This window comes from Nuphar pumila, chromosome 4 (assembly GCF_984573655.1).
Source record: "Nuphar pumila chromosome 4, dmNupPumi1.hap1.1, whole genome shotgun sequence".
NCBI lineage: Eukaryota > Viridiplantae > Streptophyta > Magnoliopsida > Nymphaeales > Nymphaeaceae > Nuphar > Nuphar pumila.
Window position 1 is genome coordinate 25,089,683 of NC_143252.1, and position 23,664 is coordinate 25,113,346.

The window sequence follows — 23,664 nt, forward strand, 5'->3', positions numbered from 1 at the left end:
TTTTGCAGACATTTTTAAAAGCTTAGAAGAAGCCGTGGGAGGCCTCAAGTATTGGACCAAGCGCGGATCATCCGATAAGATCCTCGTTTCATTTTTATTTCTTTATTTTTTTCATTATTTTATGAAAATTGGCTAGACTATGTCTAGCCATTTATGAGGTTTTGAAAAATTTTTATGTCTAATTTTTTTTCAGCAGTTTAAAATATTTGAAAATCAACTTTTTGATAGCCTTTGAAGGTGACAAGTTTAAGTTAGGATGGTTGAGGAGCCACTATGACCCTACCGTTTCACAGAGTTTGAGTGGGAAGCTGCCTAGTTTTGGAGGAAAAAGCATTTATAGTCTGGACATGAAGGTGAGAGCATTCTTGCTCTAATTTTTTGGCATATATTTATTCATCGACATTGGTGGGAAGACAATCCAATGATCATACATAGAAAATTTACATTCACTGGATCATGTCAATGAGTATGTATGGGGAGATATCACACTTGCAATCTACATGCAAGTTTGAATGAGTGTAGGAATGATAAAAAAACATCGCTGAAGTATTGGTATTGTTGGAGATATTCATTCTTTCATTTTTTCTTAACTTTTGATTTATACTCATTATGTAGAAATTATTGATATACTATATTGTATGTTAATTTGTATTAATCCTTGTAGGTCAAGAAATGAGAGCACATATCCATTGAAAGGCCCCTAAGACGTGAAATTTTTGTTGAATTTTTTTATACTGTAATATTGAGACAGTCAAACAATGATGATGGTAGGAATGATCAAAGAGGGTTAGATCCTCATATCCTCAAGAAAGCTTGTGTTGCAACATTGCGCAAGATGACCATGAAAAATGTAAGTATTCTTGAAATAACTTTTTATATTTTTTGCTATAATGTGATATAGGATCAACCATGAATAAAATGTTATCGTAGGTAACATGGTGTGCCTCTATGTAGATGTGGTGGATGAGGATAAACAAGATGTGGTTGTGGCAGTGAAGGGTCTCATGATGAAGGATATTTTGTTGCACAACATGAATAAAGTTGAGCGTCAACTATCCAACTGAGTGATCCAATAATTTGGTTTTATTCAGTAACCACCCCATCGCCCTGGTGTAATAAGCAAAATCGTCCATAGCACATACAAGGATCAGAAGAAGAATTGCCTAACATTGTTTGAATTTGAACTTAAAGTCTAGTATGATGGTGGGGAAGACATCAACAACTCATCCATGGAAGAGAAAGTTAGGGCAAGGAGTCTGAAACATGCAAGAAAAAGTACTACCAGAGCAAATGCAAAGGTGACCTTTTTAAGGGAAGAAGTTGGCAGGCTAAGGAAGTTACTTAAAGCAAAGGACGCCATGCTACAAAGTTAAGCTGACCTTACAAAAAATATGGATAAGGTCAACAATGAGCTATTGCAGTGCCTTAAGCAATATGAGCAGTGATTGCATATTTTTGGATTGTTTTGTAAAATAAAAATAATATTAAACTTTGTTATACATATTATTGTAAATGAAGTTATAATTTAATTATTTCTTACCAATTTGACTAGTTTGAATTGTATATATATATGTATTTGAAACAAAGATTGAATTGTATATATAACAAGTGGCACTTTGTTGAATTGAAGTTTAAAATGCTTTGAAATGAAGCTTGAAATGTATATATAACATGTGACTGTGATGAAATGAACTTTGAAATATGTTTGAATTGAAAATTGAATTGTGAATATAACAGGTAGCACTTTGTTGAAACAAAGTTTGAAATGTGTTTGAATTAAAAATTAAATTGTGTATATAATAGGTGATACTTTGTTGAATTGAAGTTTGAAATATATTTTAATTTAAGATTTAATTGTATATATAACAGGTGACTGTGTTATATAGAAGTTTCAAATGAATATTGAATTGTATATATAACAGGTGATTATGCTGAAATGAAGTTTGAATTTTGTATATAAAAGGAAAATTCCTAGTTTGAAATTAAGTTTGAATTGTGTAATAGTAAAAAAAATTCTTAGTTTGAAATAAAGTTTGAATTGAAAATTGAATTGTGCAAATTTTCTCCAATTGTTTTGCCAAAGAAATTTGCCAGAAATAGTCACCAAAAAAATTTGATGGAGAGGAAGAGGTTTGGGGACCACAAGAACCCTATGCTATGGAAAAATAACTCTAGGTTATGCATCAAAGGTTTTAAGAAATGAAACATTGCTTTTAATGATTACAAAAATCTTACAGTGAAAAGGAATTTTGCATTATCTCATGTGAAACATTTTATATGCAAACCTTTCATGAATTGTGCAAACATTTTAGAAATTTTGCAACCACCAATGCGAAACTCTTGATGAAATTCGCACTCTAAGTTCATGAATTCTATAAACTTTTCATGATTTTCACATCTAAAGTAGAATTTCACAACCACCAACGCAAAATTGTTGACAAAATTTGTAAGGGATTTTCTCAAGCAGTGTCGTGAAATTCATAATTTTACATGGGGGTTGCAAAATAAGCAAGGAGAAATTTCACATGGGGGTTGCGAGGTGGAGAACATGTTGGGATGCAAAGTAACCATTTTTGCATTGTATATTGTGCAAAATTTATGATTTCTGCTAAAATATCTAGCAAATTTTGTTTTTAGTAAAATTTAGCAAGATTAGGAGAGCATTGCGATGTAATGCACAAAATCAAGAGATCTGCTCATGCTAAGTTTTAAAAGGTCCTTAAAAAGTTGAGACCCTGAAAAATTGGACATCAAGCAAATTTCAAAAATTGTGAGGCATTTGGGAGAATGCATCAAATTTGCCATATAGTATGATTATTTTTTGAAGAAAAAATATAACAATTGTATTTTGATTATTCTTGAAATATCAATGGTACCAACAACATAATGGAATATGAGGTCTTGATCCAAGGATTGAACAATTTTATTAAAGTGGGAGCTAAGAAGGTCCATGCACATGGAGATTAAATGTTGGTGATCAAGCAAGTCATCGAGGTATGAAAAACCAAGCAAGAAAGGTTAGCCTCCTATGTGGAAGTAGTTTTGGAATTGATAAAAAATTTTAAATCATGCAAATTTTCTCATGTTAGAAGAAATAACAATCAATTTGTTGATAGCCTAATTAACCTTGCTTCCATTATCGAGATAGAGCAGGGGCATAATCAAATATCATTCTCTATTAAAAAATTAAAAAAGTTAGCCTGTGATAAGAGAGAGAAGGCCAGTTTGGAGGAGGTCAACTACCATGGCCCAAATGATAAGAAAACTTGGTTTTATGATATCAAAAACTTTCTAGAGAATAGAACTTTTCTCGAGAAAGCTCATCAAAGAGACAAGTAAGCCATTAGAAGACTAGCCCAAAAATATTACCTTCTATGTGGGGTCCTTCACAAAAAAAATGATCGTACTATACAACAAAAATTATGTATTTTTCAAAATACCCCATAATTTTTGAAATCCCCCATGTCCAAATTCATAAAATTTTTGCTTTAAAAGGCATTTTACCCTTTGCACAAGCGAATTTTCTGTAGATATGTGAATTTCCTCCCAAATATGTGAATATGCAATTTTCCTTCAAATATATGAATTGCCTCCCAAATATATGAATATATGAATTTCTTCCTAAATATGTGATTTCCTCTCAAATATACAAATTTTCTCCAAAATATGTGATTTTCATCCTAAATATGTAAATTTCCTCCTAAATATGTGATTTCTTCCCAAATATGTGAATTTTCTCTCAAATATTTAAATTTCCTCCTAAATATATAAATCTTCTTACACGTGAATTTTCTTTAAAATATTCAAATTTCCTCTTAAATATATAAATTTTCTTCTAAATATGTGGTTTTCCTCCCAAATATATGGATTTTCTCCTAAAATACAACAAAATAGGATATATGTACATGCATGAAATTAAATTGTGTCTTTGTCCAAGTATTAAATGTACAATAGAGAAAATATACTAGAATCAAACGAGTAACAATCAAATATCAAGTCAAGAACATGTATATGTAAGAATTTGCTTCTAGATATGTGAATTTCCTCCTAAATATGAGATTTTTCTCTTATAGTTTTGCACAACAAATAAATGCGTCTTCCCCATTTCATAACGCTCATGCAAAATTCTCTTTTTGAAATATTATACCTCGCTCCAGAATGTAAGAAATTCACATATTTAGGAGAAAAATCACATATTTAGAAGGAAAATCATATGTTTGAGAGGGAAAATGCATATTTAAGAAGAAATTCACATATTTAGAAGAAATTTTGGAGGAAATTCATATATTCAAATATTTATGAGGAAATTCACATAATTAAGAGAAAAACTGCATATTTGCATATTTGAAAGGAAATACACATTTTTGAAGGAAATTTGCTTCTGTGAAGGGTAAAAAGGTTCTTTTAAACACATAAATTTATGAATTTGGACATGGAGAAAATTCAAAAATTGTGGGAGATTTTAGAAAATGCATTATTTTTGTTGTACAATATGGTTATTTTTTGTTTATAAAAAGGGTTATAGTAGTGAGCTTCCCAAATGCCTAGATAAGGAAGAGGCGAAAAAGGTTCTAGAAGAGTACCATGGTGGTATCTGTAAATGACACAAATGAATGCAAGTTGAAGTATTAGAGTAACATACGCATTTGCAAATGAATGTCAATATATCATCCAGTGGGGTGTTTGTGAAGGTATTGAGTTGAAGACCCCGGATCAAACCCCGCAGGTGCATGGGTGTGTTTGTAGCTTTCAGAGATGGGTCACGTATGGAAGGGTGGTCGTGGGGCCCCACCCGAAGTTTCACTTGCTTCAGTGAGGGTTCCTCATAAAAAAATAGCCATATGCAAATGAACACCAAATATATCAACCACTTATGGATGGTGTTGCTAGTAGGTAAGAGAGGCCATAGTTGGTCTTTTCAAGCAAGCCCATTGAAGGCAATGACACTATGATCCAAAGGAGGGGGAAGGCAGGGTGGAGCATCCATTAAAAAAAATGCTCTTTTTCCTTGCAAAAAAGGATCCCCCCCATTTATGTTGCTGTGGTAAGGCCCACGAGAACACATAGGATGAGGTGTGAAAACCCTCTAATTTCTGTGACATGCAAATGTGCCATTAGGGGGTGTTTGTTTCAGCCCTTTCCCATGAAATAGAGGCTATCTTTCTTCAAAATAGGGCCTCTTTCCTACAATGAGTGAAACAAACATGTCTATGGGAAATATATGGTAGGACCCACATAATAAATGCAAAAAGGGCAGCTTTCCTATAAAAAAAGATTCATACCTTTCTTCCCCGAGAAGCACTTTCCCTTCGAAGTGTCTCTCTCAAAGGAAAGAGGCTTCCCTTGATTGGGAGTGTAACAAACGCCCTTTTAGTAAATTGTTTTGCATTAAAACTCCCTAGTGCCCACCGTTAAAAAAAAACTCATATCGAAAGACAACTTTCAAAGAAAACATGCACTACACGTACTGCACCTTTTTTCCACTCAAACTCCTTGTTCTGAATTCTTAGTAATTGTTTCACCATTGAATCTCATAGGGGTTAACTTTCAAAGTGAACATGTCACAATTTCACACATATTGCAACTTTTTTCCACTCTAGGGTCCGATTGTTGCAGTCACTACCATGAGAAATGGGCACAAAAAAAAATCAATTAAAAAACTTTCTCTAAGGGGGGAGGGGCACAAGTCACTACAAAAACCATTTTTTCTTATGAAAAGTGTAGGACCTACCTGGAGGAGTGTTTTTTTCAAAGGCAAACTGGGGTTTGGTAGACCCCTACCAGTTATACAATGATGCCATTGGGATTTGAAATTGCAACATCCCAACACAAGATGGCATACACTAGTTGCTCCTACCAGACAAGCGGAGCCTCCTTTGGTACTTGGAGGAGTGTTCATTTCACTGAGTGTGAGGAGATACCCATTTTCAAACAAAAATGGGCTATGTTCATGCAAATTTTAACAAAACAAACCTCTAAACATCTTGTTAAGACTTAATACTTTTTTTTATCATTGAATCTCATATGAATAGAAATGATGATCAGACTAAAGGAGTCGGAGAAGAGATGCATGTATATTAGAACCTCATTTTTTTGGATCTTCTGAGAGTTTAAGGATGCAGGCAATCAAACACATCATAAAACAAAATAAAAACTCCATAGTTAATTTACTAGCCAACTTCAAGCCATTTAGGAAAAGGAGGAAAGCATAGATGATGTTATAGAGCTATTGGAATTGAGAAAAGCTCTAAAAAGCTTTGGTTAAATCTTTAAATTAATGGAGATTCTGAAAACAAATAAAATGGAAGCAAAAGGCCAAAGTGCATTGGTTACATGCGGAGGAGGCAAATACCAAGTATTTTCATATGTGTGCTTCCACGAGAAGGAGAAGGAACCATATCTCAACTTTGAAGACTAAGGGGCAGCAGTGGGAGGGTCCCAATATTCTTGCGAAAGCTACAAAATTCTTCCTAAACCGCTTCTCTAACTTAGTGACAACTTTATTTGGTACGTCTGCTATGGATTTTACTCCTTTGGGTGTTGCAGTTCAAGATGGTTTGCAACTTTCAACATGGAGGAGATTAAAAAAGTGGTATCTACTCTACCCAATGGTAACTCTCTGAGCTTAGATGGTTTTTCTATTGAGTTCTTCAAAGAAAATTGGAAGTATGTCAAATTTGATTTGCTTATGATAATGAATGACTTTCACGCTAATGCCATCATTTCAAGCATTTTGGGTCGTTCGACTATCATTCTTATTCCAAAAGAAGTTAATGCAGAAGATATTGAGTGGTTTCGGCCTATTTCACTAATTGGTTCATGTTTTAAGATTATATCTAAAACCTTGGCCTCTAGAGTGAAAGTTCATATTCACTCCATTATTTTCTCCTCACAAATTGCTTTTATTCCTAGCCGAAGATTATATGAGCCATGCATTTTGGCTCATGAGTCCATCCATTCCATAAAGCAATCAGGTACGCCATCCTTTGTTTTGAAATTTGATCTTGAAAATATTTTGACTTGACTAAGAATTCTTAGTTCATTGTTTGGAGTGTATGAAATTTGGTGACAAATGGATCTCTTGGATAAGGGGTTTGCTCCGAGCTGTTCCTATAATTATATCCATAAATGGGGAGAGAAGTGATCCTTTCAAGTCTAAGAGGGGGCTTAGACAAAGGGACCAATTATCACCTTTATTGTTTATTATGGCAATGGAAGCACTGTCAGTGATGATTAATTCAACTCAAGAAAATGAGATTTTTCACAAGTGTAGGGTTTCCAACTCTATCACTCATCCTCTTTTTGTGGATGGCACTTTAGTGTTTGGTGAGGCTACTGGAGAGAACATATTAGTAACGTGGGTAATTTTAAAATTTTAGGTTTGAAAATGAATGGAGGTAAGAGCCAAGTTTTGGTATTCAATGATGATGACAATGGTTTAAAGCAAACTTTAGCTTATCACATTTTTTATTGTGTGGCGGGTGATTTACCTTTCACATACCTAGGCTTGCCTCTCCACCTTTGGTGTATCTAGCGAGTCTCATTGGGGTGGGGTGGGGTGGAAGACCAGATTCGAGCAAGAACCCAGTCTTGTGTGAACCGCCTCATATCTAAGGCAGGGAGAATCACCTTGGTAAAATTTAGCATCTCTACTATGATCCTACATTTTATTTAAAATTTTAAAATGCTAAGAAAGGTTGAAAAAAAGCTTACAAAAAATTTTACGAACTTTATTTGGAATGGGAGCTTGGAAGGAAAGGCAAAGGCATTGATGGGGTGGGGTCATATTGAAAAATCATTGATCTTTGGAGGGTTGGGTATTCGAGACATTCATAAGTTTAACTTGGCTCTTCTTGTTAGATGGTTATGGATTATTTGCAAAAGAAATATTATGTGACTTGGAGATGGAGCAGAAGTTATAGGTGGCAGAGGGGACCGAGTATTTGGAAGAAGTGGATACAAGTGATTGATATTTTTTGCCAATTCATTAAGGTGAGCATTGGCAATGGGGAAAGCATACTTTTTTGGCAAGATGTGTAGTACGATGAAACCTTTTTGTGTGATGAATTTTCTCAACTTTATCAAGCTGCCCAAAAGTATTATGCTATGGTAAAAGATTATTATTTACCAAATTTCAATGAACGAGAGTTAACTCTTAGAAGAGATCCATTAGAGGTGGTGTTCAGACAATAGAACTCTCTTATATCTTGCATCAATATCATCTCTTTATCTTAGCTTCTCGTGTGGAAGCTTATGAAGGATGGGAGGAATTCAACCATCTCTCTCTACTTGTCTATGAATGACCCATCGATCGTTTGGTTGCTCAAGGATGTGCTATTGGGGATTGGCTTACCGCATCGAGCCTCCTTAATAGGTTGGTTTATTCTCAATGAAAAAATTCAAACTGAAGGACTGGTTGAAAATGTGGTTTCCATTTGACAAGTAGGTGTTCTATTTGCCAATGTCATAAAGAAGAGGTGCATCATACTTTTTGGAAGTGTCCTTTCATTACTTCCTTGAGGAGAAAAGTTTGGGATGACTATTATTGGTTGAGAGAATCTTAATTTTCCAAGGGTTGTGCTGACTGCTGAGCACTTTCAACATCGTCGTGGTGAGTGAAGGTTTGTTTGGAGAGTCTGGTGGCTGTCAGCGTGGAGTCTAATATGGTTAGAGAAGAAATGATAGATTATTCAGGAAAAAATACCAAAGTTGGAACAAAATTTGTTTTCTGCTGAAATTGGAATTAAAAAGAAAGGTTCAAAAAATGGATAGGGAAGGATTTTTGGTGTCTGGACAATAGAAGAATCCTGGTCTAAAATTGGCTGGTGTATCTATGTGTGTGTGAGTGGGTGGATATGCATGCATGCGTGAGTGTGTGTGTTCATGTGGGTGTGTGAATACATACAATATTGCCCTAGGGGGTATGATGCGACATCCATTGCTCATTTTTGCTCTATGCGTACGACCCTCCTTTCGTCAGCACTTGTGTTTCTTATTTTTCTTCCTCTTTAGCATCTAAGCATCTGGCATCGCAGGTGGCATTCCTTCTTGTAACCAAGACTCTTCCCTGGAGAGGGCTTGGTTTTTCTACTACAAAATCTAATCCCGCTGCAGGGATTCGGAAGGGAGTGCTTAGGCTCCTTTAGAATTCTATATGGAAATGTTGGGCTCTGATTCCATGGTAGTGTACTTCGCTCAGAGAGGTCTACTAGACTTTCAGGATTAAGCCTGCCTTATTTCAGATAAGAGGTTGCGCAACCAAAGCAAGTTGGAGCGGGGAATTGGTTGTTGCTGCTTCAATTGGCCTGCTATCGAACAACCATGGCTGATGATTCAACGAGCCTACTATCAATCTTACTTGCATTGGCATTTGACGCTGGGATGTGGACTTATAGCTTGATTGTTTCCCATGTAATTCTATGGTTTTTGGTTATCCTATTAAGATGTCTCTTTCAATTTTTATCCTACCTATGGTACTGATTGGCTTTCTAATGATATCTCATCGTTTGGTCTGCATATTGTAATTTTCACTATCTAGTAATAATATTTTTCTTTCAAAAAAAAAATTTTACTAGCCAAACATGTCATGTTTTGTGTAGACAAATCTTTTAGGAAACTCCACCAAAAAAAAATGATGCATCAATTAGAGATACAGCAGACATGATATTTTTAGGCTCCTTTTGACGATGAGCAACCCTCGTCGAAGCAAGGAAAACCCCGGGTGGGTTCCACGAGCATCCTGCCTTACATGGCCCACCTCTGAAAGCTTAGGACACACCTGTACACCAGTGGGGTTTGATCTGGTGCCTTCATCTCAACACCCTCGCAACCACCCTACCGGGCACACAAGTGACCCCATAGTGGCTTTTAGGCTCGTTTATTATGGGTGAAAAAATAGGAAAAATTCAGCTCACATCAAAATTTTGCCATTATGTTCTGCACAGTTTTAGATGGCACCTGATCTGCATCTTCTACAGTCTAGCGGTTTCGATTCAGACTTCAGGTCTCAGTCATTTCCCGGAAAATGCAGTAGCTAAAAATCCAAATGAAAAACAGCTACTGAGTTTGAAAACAACAATATAAAAGAATGAGCAAACTAGATGCAAACACTGCTCAACTCATCAAAACAACATTTTTTAACTTGGTTACTTTTTGAGGTAAAGTCTCAAACTTGTTTTGGAGGGGAGAAAACAATGTAGAAAGCAATGAAGCATACTTAGCAAGTTGCACTATAAAAGGGAAAATGACCTTTATAGCCTCAAAAAGTTACCAACAAGGACTCTGATCATCTGGTAGGAGCAATTTGTGCAAGTCACCATGTAATGGAAAGTTGCAAGTTCGAACCCCAGTGGCACATGGATGGTTGAATAACTGCCTGGTAGCATCAACAGAAATTTGGCTTGCCTGGGTTGACTGAATGCTATTTGTAAAAGGGAGAGGGCCCTAATTCCTTCAGCTCTGTTATAAAAAAAAACAATGATTTTGAAAAATAATATTGCAAACCCATGTAAGAAATAAGAATGTTTCAGCTCTTTAGATGCAAAACACTTTTAGCAACTTGAATTTGAAAAATGAAAGCAACCTTTTTAACTCAAAACATAGCTATATGTAAGAAATATGAAGGCTCTAACTCTTTATGATTGATGATATTCTCACTAGTTCATCTCATTTAAAAGGAATAGAGAATCATCCCAAAAGGTAGTTGTCTTATTCTTTTCTCAATTAGAAAATGATTGTACTATACAAGTAATTTGACCTGATTTCCTAAAACCCGGTAATTTTTTATATTCTCCTGGTGTTCAAAATCGCAAATATCTGGCATTGTTAAGACATTTTTACCCTTCACAACTATGAATTTAGGCCTTTTTTGCGATAAAATTGTACCACATGTCGGCTATCTTTAATACCCACTTAAATCTAGAATCACAGTTTTTTTTATATGAATTTAGACCTCACGAACTCGCATAAATTTATTTATGAAATTTTGGTAAAACTGAAACCACCAAAATCGTAAATGTCCTACTATTTAGCATATTCATTAATATTTCCTATAAATATATTTGTGAAACACCTCTCGCAAATATCCTACTATTTTGCATATACTCTTCGAAATCGCATAAATTTATATGCGAAGCACTTACCATTAATTTTTCAAATAGCTTGCTTTTTTATATATATTGAACGCTCTCACATAAAGTTATTTGTGAATCTTCATATATCACAAATATTGTACTTAAATATTTACAAAATTATAACAAATATGCGATATTTTTTATTTTTATGAATTTCTTGAATAATATATAAACCCACTGTGGTCTCCAACCTTATTATTTTTGCATAATTTAAGGGTTTTTTGTCTTTTGTCTCCAATAAGTGGTCCCCAACCTACTTCCCTTTTGACAACTATTTTCGTCAAATATTTTTGGCACCTATTCATTGAAGGCATTTCAACGTTGTCGAATCATCGAAGGGTGTGTTTTTCTAGTAAGCACAATGTTCCCTTTTGTTTAATGGTTGAATCAAACATTGTTCTATTTTGTTTAACAGTTGAATCAAATATTGTTCCATTTTGTTTAACGACTGAATGAAACAATATTTACTTTTTTTTTTTTGCTTGAAATGAAATGTTTTTTTATTATTTTCAGTAAGCACAATATATTTTTTTTAATGCAAATATTTTGTTTGTTTTTTGCAATGCTTATTCAATATTCACTATATTGTTATTGTAGAAAAATTTGAATTTATTTATTAATATAATATGGCCAATAAGAAGAATGGAACCACACCCACATCATCTGAAATTTCTCAAGCATAACAACAAAAGCCAATAAAGAACTATGAACTAGGTCATCCTGGTAATTTAGAAGCACGACTAAGTGTGCATAAGTGGGTAGAGAGGGAGCCACGTCCATTGCCAAAAATGTAAGTGTCCGACATTTTTCATAAAAAATGCACCATCAATAACCACATACAGTTCAAGCAATGAGTTGGATGCACAACATAAATGGTCTTACAATTAACATATATAAATTTCAAAGTGGTTAGTATCTAAAGTAGAATGTGCAGAAAAAGTTAAGCAATTTGTAGGCACAATCTTTTCTCCTATCTTAGAAGCATCTAAGGAGGGGGAGGGTGACCCATTGGCTGGCTATGAGGTTGTTACTAACCACAATGCTCAGATAAATGAATTTGGAGATGCGACCACCTGTAGTGGTGAGAGGGTGGAGGAGGTACTTGACCAAGGAGTTGATGTTAATGTGAACCCTCCTCAGAAAGTAGATGTAAGTGAGGCTCACGTGGTTGGGTCGGATAAGAACACTGCTCAGGAGTCCGATGTTGATCTCCATGTGCAGGAGAAAGTGCATGCTTTGATGAATAGGTCACAACGGGAAAAAAGGTCAGGTGCTTATAAACAAGTAGAAATTCATTGCAATTGATTGATTTCATTGATTATATATATATATATTGCTATTATACATAAATGCAATTGATTAGTTTATCATATATGTGTACAATATGTAGAAATCCATTGCAATTAACTAATTTCATTGATTAAATTGATATATATATATTGCTATTATACATGAATTCATTAAAATTGAATGATTTGAGTAAAATTAATTTAGATTGTAGGATTCTCATCCAATTGATTTAGAAGAACCAACATTTTGCATGCATCGGCTTTACTAGAACCAAAAACACCAATGGTTTTTAACACTAACAGAGGAAGAAAAGGAGTTGTTAGATCAAATGTATTTTCATAAATTCTTGAAGATCAAACTATGAAACATCAATTACCCCCTCTTAGAGGCCGTTGTGCAGTTTTAGAATCCAACAACCAACATATTCAAGTTCAGAGATCTTAAGATGACAATCACATTGAAGGAGGTGACATGAATAACCGGACTGAAGTGCCATGTGGAACCAGTTAGTGGGCATCAGTGGAGAAATTTTAACCACTTATGAGATACTTATTTGCAAGCAGATGATGTTGTGTTTGAAACCGATAAAATCAAGTTTTTGTGGCTTAGAAGCAATTATGACCCTAGTAAGGCGAGGAGGATAAAGAAAAAATTATCGTGTGTTGGAGGGAAGAGAGGTAGTAGGGTGGACAAGATAGTGAGAGTATTTTTACTACACTTCTTTGGCTTATACTTATTCATCGACCCTGTTGGGAAGCCGGTCCATGTATCATACATTGAACTATTGGAAGACCTTGATCGCATCGATCAATATGCATGAAGAGCAGCCACACTTGCACATCTGTGTGTAAGTTTAAGTAGCACGAGAAACAAAAGAAAAAACCTTGTCAAGATGGTGTTATTGTTGGAGGTATTTATTCTTTCATTGTACTTAAACTTTTGATTTATAGTTATTCCTATACTTACATATTATATTTTGATACATACTGTATATTAATCTTTGTTAAGCATTGTTATGCAAGTTTGGATATGAGAGCATATATTCATTGAAAGGCCAAAGATGTGTGACGTTGCCCATGAATTTTCATGTGTCATAATATGGAGTCAATCATGCAATGAAGATGGCCATGATTGAAGATTGGTGGATCCTCACATGTCACGTGCCGACTACGTTGCATCGTTTTGCAGGCTAATTAGGGTAAATATAAGTATTGTTATTGATATTTTATGTGTTTTTTAAATAAATGCATGTTTGTAGGCCTAACTATAAAGAAAATGTAGGTAAACCGATGCCCCTATGAATGCTTGTTGGAGGAGTAGCAAAATGCTTATGCGGTTATGGAGACAAAAGACATCACCAGGAAGAACATTTGGATACACGACATGAATGGAGTTGAGCGTCAAATGGCTAGCTGAGTTGTTTGACAATTTGAGTTTGTTCAACAACCAACTAGTCACCATCACGCAATTAGCAAATTTTCATCGCATACGATGAAGGATTACTCAACGGTATTCCTCTCCAAACTTCAAGACTAGCACAAGGACAACGAAAATATTGGCTTGTCGTCCATGGAACATGCCACCAATGACAATTTTGTAGCTTTCCAACATGTTGCATATTCTTCAATGAAAAATAGGTTGTTTTAAGGAGAAAAGAAAGTTGGAGAGAAGCACAAAAAAATCGTAAGTGGATTGGAGGGAGAGTTGGTTCTTACACTTAAAGAAATATGTATGCTGAAGAATATGGTACATACTCAAGAGGATATAATATGTATTCAAGTTGGCCTTCTAGAGAATGCAAATAAGGTCATCGAGGAGTTACGTTCACGACAATCACAACATCCTCAACCATAGAAATTTATTTGATTAATTTTTATTTTATTTTATATATTCAAAGATCAACATTGTAACTCATTGATTTGTATATAATGTCATTTGAATATTTCTATGAATGAATTTTAATATAGTCATTTGTTTGTCATTCATTTGTATATATTATCATTGATTGAATGTTTAAATTATTCAAATATAAAACTAAAACCACTATTGAATGTTTAAATGATTTGAATGTAAAATTGAAGCCATTATTGAATGTTTAAATGATTTTAATTGAATTTTTAAACTAAAACCACTGTTGAATCTTTAAATGATTCGAATGTTTAAACTAAAACCACTCTTGAATGTTCTAAAGCATTGTTGAATGATTTGTATATGACATTATTGTTTATATATTTAATTGTTTTCAAGTCATTTAAATGTTTAAATGATTTGAATATCTATTTGCTTACATTCAGTGTTATTTGAGTTGTTATATGCGAAAATCAACAACGGGTTTATATAAAAATTCACAAAAAATAAATTTGGGGCTCATCATTTGGCATGACGCAACTGTTTCCAAGCCATCTCCAGATAGCGCATTTGCATGTGGTTGGGTGGAAACCCTGTTGTTAAGATCGGTTCACTAGGTCAACCAGTTTCTTAAAAATACCCAAGAATCGAATTAAATTGAATCGTTCGTGAATTGACAACTTTTTATCATCAGATGACGTGTCATTAGATCATAAAAAACATTTTAAAAATTAGACAACTTTTAACCCCTTAAAAATATTTAAAAATTAATCAAATGACACATGAAGCTGCCCTTTTGAATCGTCCATTTTAACAACATTGGCTGGAACTCTTAACAAATATTGGTAGGGCGTCCAGAATCCGCAGATTCCTAGACCCTAATAAGGCCCTTTGGATTTTGCATTAGAACATAATGCACACGGACCCAACCTCCTTTCAGGCCTTGATTTTCTTATGTCCTCTGTTTTTACCAAAGATGGTGGGAAAAGACCCATTTTCATATGAATATATGCATTTCCCAACCACAGGTGAAATCAATGTGCACTCATGCAGGCCCCTTGTTTTCATAAGACATGCACCCATTTCCTATAAAAAAAACTCAATTCATGCCTCTTATAAAATATTTCCCCACCCTTGTGCATGAGTTGTTTCAGGATGAGCAGTGCCCACCCTAATCCAAAAACTGTGCACCCGCCTGCACTAGCGCGCACACACACACTCCTTCTCTCTCTGCCAGCCGGTCCATTGCCATACACACACACTGTCACACACCTGTGCCCACCCTAATTTGAATTTCTAGCTCTGATAGTGCGCCCTGACCATTCAACTATTTCATTCAACCCCAAAGTACCTTGTTTCAAAGTTGGAAGCAATAAAGCTTGAACTCTCTTCTCAATAAAAAACATAAACTTGAACTCAAAACCTATTGCTCACAAGCCAAACGCTTCAATCATGTGCTCGACACTAACGCCATGAATCCGATGCGTTAGCCCACCATAGCTTTTCATAAACTGGTGCTGTAAGCAACATCGATGAAGCTGGGGCTTTAGATCCCCTTGGATTATCTCCATCTCGCATTTTACTCCAGGTACTAATCTCAAACCCAAAGTCGTTGGAGTTCAAAATCCTGGACTATCTAAACAAACCCATTTAACCACCATCCAGCTCTGCTCTTACACCCCACACCAAGCTCAGGGTCACCTTACCCGTGCATCTGCAGCAGGACCCACTAAGGGTACGTTTGAATCGTGAATCCATTGGATCTCTACTCCAAACCTCCACCATCGAGCTTTAAATCCATGGATTTTAGGGGGTTTTGGCTCAAACGAGAGATCTTAGATCTCCATTTGAATGGAGGTCGGATCAAGGTGTGGGCCCTACCCCTTGACCCGTGTGTCCATGGATCTAAGAAATCAAACGCAAATTAAGGCACTCAGATGCGACCGGATCCAATCATCAGCAATGTCATAGACAATTATCGAGTAACGGTCAATCACATGCTAGCATGGCATGGGCTCCACAGTACTCCAGTGTGGGCCTTCCTCAAAATTCATGACATGACATGTGATTGTTCTTACGAATTTACTTTATGATATTGCTCATGTTAACCATGTGGTGTCAAGTTGGGAATAAAAACCACCGGCCAAAAGCAAAGAACAGCAGAGAGAAGAAAAAAGATAGGTCCAATCACATTGTACTAAGAGACCATTTTTTATGCACCTCCACTACTGCTGACCGTCCATATGGACAACACACCCATGGATGGTTGCCAGGCAGGTCGCTGCATGACCATCATGCAGCGACGCTGCATATAATGTGAAGTCTTGCACAAACGTAATGTGCTGCGGCACCTGATAGCCTTCCATGACTCCAACACAGCCTGTTATCCATGGGGCCCAACAGCAGATGGAGGGTGGTCAGGTGCAGCGGCACATGGTGTTTGTGATTGCACCTGATCCGGCCTCCAGAGAGAAACAGGCAGTCTTAGCAGCCCACCACCACGCTAACTTGATCAGACTAGGTAGACCAACTCCACTTGTTAGGCAATCTTGTATGATGGCCACTGACGTGTGTATATATAGGTACGATGCAAGTACCTCACACTAGGGCATAAAATGACTGAAAACAAGCAAAAATAATAAAAAACAAGCAAGCCCACAACACAAGCGTTTGAGCAATCACCAGAACAAGTTAAAAGGAGTACTGTTGGATATGCAGCTGGATCAATATGCAGTAAGATATGCAAAGCATCACTTCCACTTCTTGAACTTGCCATGCTTTCCAAATTTATGTTTCCCAAACATGCCGTGCTTCCCGAACCTGCCGTGCATGAACTTGCCATGCTTGAATTTGCCGTGCCCATAACCGTGTCCAAAAAATCCACCATGCCCAAAATGGTGGCCGTGACTGAGATGGTGAGCTCCATAAGCTGCAGCAGCAGTGGCGGCACCTCCTACTAGCATTGCACCCATGCCGGGAGAGATACCATGTCCTGAACCATGCCCTCCTGCCACCACGCAACGGTAGGATAAAAACTTGAAGACCATGTTCATGTATGTGAGAATATGCCCACACGATTGTCATGGTATCTACAATAGCGAGGAGCTACACAGCCATGTCACTTTACCTTGCCATCAAACATTTCTTCTCCTGTGGCTAGGAATGCTCAGTGACAACCGTCCCCAGCCTCATTGCTGAAGTGGGAGGATCAGGGGAATTGTGATTCCACATATTTAGTGTTCTGCTGCACCTGATCACCTCCCATCTTTGAGATACAGCCTGCAGCTGTAGGGCCCAACAGCATATGGTGGGTGATCAAGTGCTGCACACTGAGAGTGTGCAATCACATTGCACTTGATCCGTACATGGAGCCATTGTGTCGTAGTGCCCCAGGTCATGTATGGAAGCTTCATAGACAGGTGAGAAGCACACTTCTCGAAAACCTGCTTAGGAAGTGCAAAACTCATCGCTTCTGAAATTTGATAAGAACCTTGATTTTTTCTATGAGTTTTTTATGCTTCCCACAAGTTTCTTCTTTGTTTTCCTATGATTCCTGTGCTTCTCTCATGCTTCTTTTCATGTTTTCCATGTGCTTCCTTTGACGCTTCCAACTTCTCACATACTTTTTTTAAATTGGCAACCATCACTTTTCGATTTTGAGAAAAAATTAATTCTTGTACTATAAAATCATAAAATTTGAGAAGTCATTTTTATTTTAGCTTTTATTCCCTTTGATTAGTTTTTTTGTTTCTCACTAGATCTAATATCACTTCTTTTTTTTATTCTTATTTTGCTTTTAAATTGATTCATCGTTTTTCGCTTCTTATAAATTTTAAAATATCTCGCTTCTCGTTTTATTGTTCGCTTCCGCTTTCTAATTTGGTAACCTAGATATAACCTACCCATCATCCAATCCCCACCGTGCATCTCACTTGAGAGAGATGTGCATGGCTCCACTTTCACGGTTTTCTCAGGGAGATGCACAGTTCCTGAGTTGTGCAGGGCAGATCAAATCTAACTAATGATTGGTCATGTACAATATGACCCTCATCTGCCCTCCATATAGTGGAGAACCTTCATGGACTGGCCCCACCCAGGGAAGCCGTACATTTCAATCAGATTCCAAAACAATGGGACAGAAGACACTAACCCTCCCTCCTAATGAAGTGATCACCTGACCAACTTTTTCAGCCAATCCTACGCCAGTGTCCTTGTAAACCCCATGCGTCATTGGTTGCTGGCCGAGCATTCTCTCAATGGATTGGTTGTGATTGTGATCCGCACAATCGCCTGATCTCTTTTCTAATAAGACAGTCGACCAAAAATCAGAAAAGCCTTACGTGATGTGGACCGGGGCCCCTTTTTTCCCTTTTCTAATTACAAGCCTACGAAAGTGATAAGAAGATCTCTCATTGAATTGATTCATGAAATTGCAACCTACAAAAGTCACCATTTTCCACTTTTTGGGAGCCATAATGTGAAAAGGCATATATTGGTCATGTAAGGTGTTGTATAATATATCAAACTAACTAAATTTGATAGCTAACAACACTAACAATGGAGGATGGTGATCCTGGAAGGAGACAAGTCTACAGGATATTTAAAATAATTTAGTTCCAAGAAATATTCATTGTCACTTGCAAAACAACAAGACAGGTGCAGAAAGACAAAGCTACCAGAATATTTCAGTGAAATGAAAAAATAACAACAAACAGATCAACAACAACAAAGCAAAACACAGGTATTACAATGATATGGATATTGAGAAAATTCTAAGAGTAACTTCAATCATATCAGAAGAAAAAAAAAAGGTTTTGATAAAAGAAACAACATTTGTAAATATAAGTGATTTCCAAAATAGATGTCTGTGTGCATGAGTACATGCACATGTGTATCATAGTCACAAATATTTATCTTGTGACAGTAGTAGTGAGACTTTTTCCAGGAGGATATAACACAAGTGATTTTTTTTGGAAAGATTTCTGGAATTTTGAAAAATAAATAGATAATAATAATTGAAAATTTCAAAATATAAAATTCTTGGTAACATCAAATGATAACATAATACTGTCATTTAGAAGTTTTTTCAAATTATCGTCATATTGTACATTTTTTATCACTAATAAAAAAATTAAAAACATATGAAGAAATCATGATATTTGGTCACACTGTCTGTTAAATTATTTATTCGTATGCATGTATATGAATACGAGATAGTCTAGTCATTAAACACAACTATGGTCAGTTAAACTCAAAATAGACTCGAAGAATGATCCTTAGAACAGTATCAAGTCATTAGTAGAAACATTCAAATGCTTTAAGTAATATGACAAATTAAAAGGCATCTTTCAATCACCACTATCCAACAAAGGTGTGTGTGTGACTGGATATGCTAAAAATAGCTTAAATCATGTCATGAGATTCCCATACCATGCTGCGGATGGGGGTGAGCTCCTGGATAAGGACAATGAGGATAAGCACCAGAGGGAGGATATCCAGCTGGCGGGTAACCATGTGGGGGATATCCCTGTGGAGGGTACCCTTGTGGTGGGTAGCCTTGAGGTGGGTAGCCTTGTGGGGGATATCCCTGTGGAGGGTACCCTTGAGGTGGATATGCACCAGGTGGTGGGGGGTATCCATAACCATGGGGATATCCAGGGTGGAGCCCATGTACCAGGTTCGATAAGAATCCCTTGTTGTTAGTCTCTTCACCATCATGCTTGCCTTTTCCATCTCCCATTTTCCCTCAAAGTGGAACTGATACAAAAACCAAAATGCTGTTGAATTTTATGCAGTTAGAAACTAAAGACCTGGTATAAATGCAGATATACATATAGATTGATCAAGTATCTAGAGTCAACTGCTGTTCAAACTAACACATTAAAATAAATAAATAAATAGGGACACTATATACGTACAATTTTCTTACTATAACCATTACAGGATTAGTAACTTTGACAAAAGTATATTAAATTTACACAATATGAAAACGACACTTTTTCTTGCCCTTGGTCATTTTCATAATATAAGAATATAAATTTTTGTTAAGCTATTTTGCACGCTGCGACAATCAGGATGAAGACAAACTATAAGTGAATTTTATCATGTTATAAGTTCAGCCATAGAAACAGATGAATCTAGCTAAAGGTTGCATCTTCCAATGAAATATAGCAGCTAGAGCTTTGGAATTCTAACAGGTCTCCAGCTACAAAAACTGTACCAACTCTAGAAAAGAAAAATCACAACTGAATTTCAATGTGGCAACTTTATCGCAAAGGCACCTCTGGCATTTTAGGTTTGACAGGCCAATTGGTCTGTACTCTGTACTGGGGAGATGTCTTAAACTTCATAAAACCTGAGTCAATGTTTCAGTCAAGGAACCATGAAATAAGTAGAGGACAAACTCCAGTCCATCAATTATGGAACCATAAAATACATGACTATAACAAAGTTATATATATGCAAAGAATAGAAGATGGAGAACATCAAATTGTAGCACCCCAAAAATTAATCACAAAAGTCTAAAAAACAGATTCACATAATTGTCATGGTACTGTTTATGACAAATAAAAAGAGATTTCAATCAGTTTTTCATGATCCTATTTCACTCAAGATTAGCATCAACAGAGAGCATATTAAGAAGACAGAACTCTGATTATTTTTGAGGCCATCAAATATGTCACCATATTGTGAGGATGTTATCTTAATGCAAGCATCAGTGCATTTGTTTGTATCTTAAACATCTAAATTAATCATCCTCAGTTAAAATAGCATCGCATCACATCACATGGACAACTACCACGCACCAATTTAAAGAGAGGTGATCCGCTAATCAGTGGCTGAATACCTTTCAGGAGCATTTGAAAATCGCAAGACAAACACCGCACAAGACAGTGTTTGTCCAAAATTCAGGAGTTCAATAGCAAACACATCCACAAACATGTCTTTGTCCTGTAGTGCCCAGCATTAAAAACGCACAGACAATCCCATTGAGGGACCATGGTGTCCCTTCATGCAGGATTTGTCCCCCAAATCAAAAGCACCCTTCAAGGTACTAGGCCGCCTATACAACACACATCCATGTGAATGGCTGGTAAATGAACCTAACAGCTTGTGACTCAGCCAGGTTCGGCTTATCACAAACTCATTCGTGATTGGCTTGTATAGCTGGCAAGCCGAGCCATGAGCAGCTCATTTAGCTTAGAAGAGTTGAGCCCGAACACAGGGTGTTCGGCCCGGCTCGAGGCTTGGGTGAACTCATATATATATATATATATATATATATATATATATATATATATATATATATATATATATATATATAAGAGAGAGAGAGAGAGAGAGAAATGTGCTAAATGGGTTTTTGGGTTTCTTCGGTGTTTTTTTCGCGATTCCAGCCCCATAGATGTGTTCAACCAGCATGGTCGATTTACAAGGAATTGGTGTCAGGACTATGTATTTTTTATGAAAAATGATATTTGGAGACTTGAAAATTTGCAAAGATTTGGACTATTGATTTTTCGAACCTTATAAAAACCCACTCATGCATGGGAATTGAACACTCCAAGAGCTGTTCCCTATAAAATCGAGTAAGTAGATCACATCTGTATGGTCAAAATTTAAAAATAAAATGAAAAAAAACTGAAAAAACTAATTTAGCATGTTTCCCGCACTCTATATATGCTGAATGAGACAGATGCTAAATGAAATATGCTGAATGAAACGTGCAAAATGGGTTTTTAGGCTTTTCTGGTACTTCTTTTGCTATTCTGACCCATAGATGCGTTCTGCGTGGTCGAATTACTAAGAATTGATGCACGGACCATGTGTTTTCAATGAAAAAAATGATATTTCGAGGCTGAAATTTTTATGAAGATTTTGGACCGTTGATTTTTTCAAACCTCCACCCATGTGTCAGAATTGAACGTTCCAAGAGCTGATCCCTGTAAAATCGAGTATGCTGATCGCATCTGCACGGTGAGAATTTAAGAATGCCACTAAAAAGCCAGAAAAGCCCATTTAGCATTCTCTCTCTATATATAGAGAGAGAGATTGAGAGAGAGCGTGAGTGATGCATGAAAAATATACATGTAAAGGATGAACTGTTAAGTTTAAAATATACATATATATTTCAGGTGTAATATATGGAAAATATATATATTCCATGTATGAATTTTTTACAAGAGCAAGCTCATGTTCGGCTCGTATTGTTCGACAAGCCAAGCTGAGCTCGGCTAAACATGAGTACTAGCCCAGTCACAAGCTCGGTCCACTGGTAAACTATCTGAACCCAAACATGTCCTGTACAGTTCGTTTGGCAGCCCTATTCATGTGTCCGCATGCACCCCATATTTTTGTTAACGCTAAAAAGTTGAACGCTTTTTTGTGGACACACCACAAACACTAATAAACAAGAATGTGATATCTTGAAAGTAATAAAAAAAAAAATGGTATTATATCAGCCTTTGAAAATAGCAACAAATACCCCGTACGAAGAAGCACTCATTCAATAGAGTTATCGCATGCGACGCATCAATATAATCAAATATGAATTCCTGAAATAAACGAAAAGAAATTTAAAAAGGAAAACTAAGGGAAATCTTAATGTAGACCCAACAAACACTAGATTAAAAAAATCTAAAAACCTAAAAAAATCTAGGCAGATTCCATGCCATACCTGCTCCCAAATGCAAAATTGATCCCAATTTTGAAAAAAAAAGGAAATAAACAAGACAAGGCAAGCAATTTCGCATACACATACCGGAAATTCCAATTCAAGAACACGTTTTTTTTTGTTTCAAGATCTTCATAAAAAACAAAATCCATACCCAACTCTGTTAGAAGAAATCCGAAAAAACAATGAAATCTTCCAAAGATGAGATGCAACAAAGCCAAAGAAACGACGCGTCATCCAAGCAAGAACTTACAAACAGTTCGTGTTCTTCGTACCAAGACTTTCCAAGATCCAGAAAAAGTGGGAAGATAGAATATCGTGATCTCGAACGTCAACTAGAGACCCAGAATACGAAAAAGAAAAGCATAAAATATCGAGAAGAAGATGAATTTACAGAGAGGAAGATAGAAGGGCAAACCCTTCACAACCGAAAATCCCTGTCCACCACGAAACGCTTGTACTGCCCATATTTATAGCTTTCACTATACGCGTGCTTCCCACGCGCCACGTGTGTCACCAGGGAAATGCCACGTGTTGCTTCTGCTCTGATGACTCGGCTTCGGGTTCATTAGGAGCCGTATCGGAGGTTCGTTGGATACCCGAGTCTTTGTAGAAACACGGGGTCCATGAACCAATTTTTTGGATATTTGGATTTGGTTTGGACTTGAGGATGTTCAATGGGTCAGATATGTGTCGGGTGACTGACATCATCTAAACCAA

At 36.3% G+C, this 23,664-nt stretch overlaps 1 protein-coding gene across 1 annotated transcript; it reads right to left on the reverse strand.

The window, feature by feature from the left end:
* Positions 1-16,523: 16,523 nt before the first annotated feature.
* On the reverse strand, positions 16,524-23,370 carry LOC149839683 (uncharacterized). Its single transcript, XM_090004201.1, has 3 exons — positions 23,198-23,370; positions 19,701-20,027; positions 16,524-17,277 (listed from the first exon to the last, which is right to left on the reverse strand). Exons 2-3 carry the CDS (start codon positions 20,008-20,010, stop codon positions 17,021-17,023), a joined length of 567 nt encoding a protein of 188 aa, XP_089860327.1. The 5' UTR covers positions 20,011-20,027; positions 23,198-23,370; the 3' UTR covers positions 16,524-17,020.
* Positions 23,371-23,664: the final 294 nt, after the last annotated feature.

Excerpts from the sequence above, each read along its gene's own strand:
- LOC149839683 (XM_090004201.1), bottom strand. The coding sequence starts at position 20,010 with ATGGGAGATGGAAAAGGCAAGCATGATGGTGAAGAGACTAACAACAAG. Across the intron at positions 17,278-19,700 it reads TCACCCCCATCCGCAGCATG|GAGGGCATGGTTCAGGACAT; the intron begins GTATGGGAATCT and ends GCGTGGTGGCAG.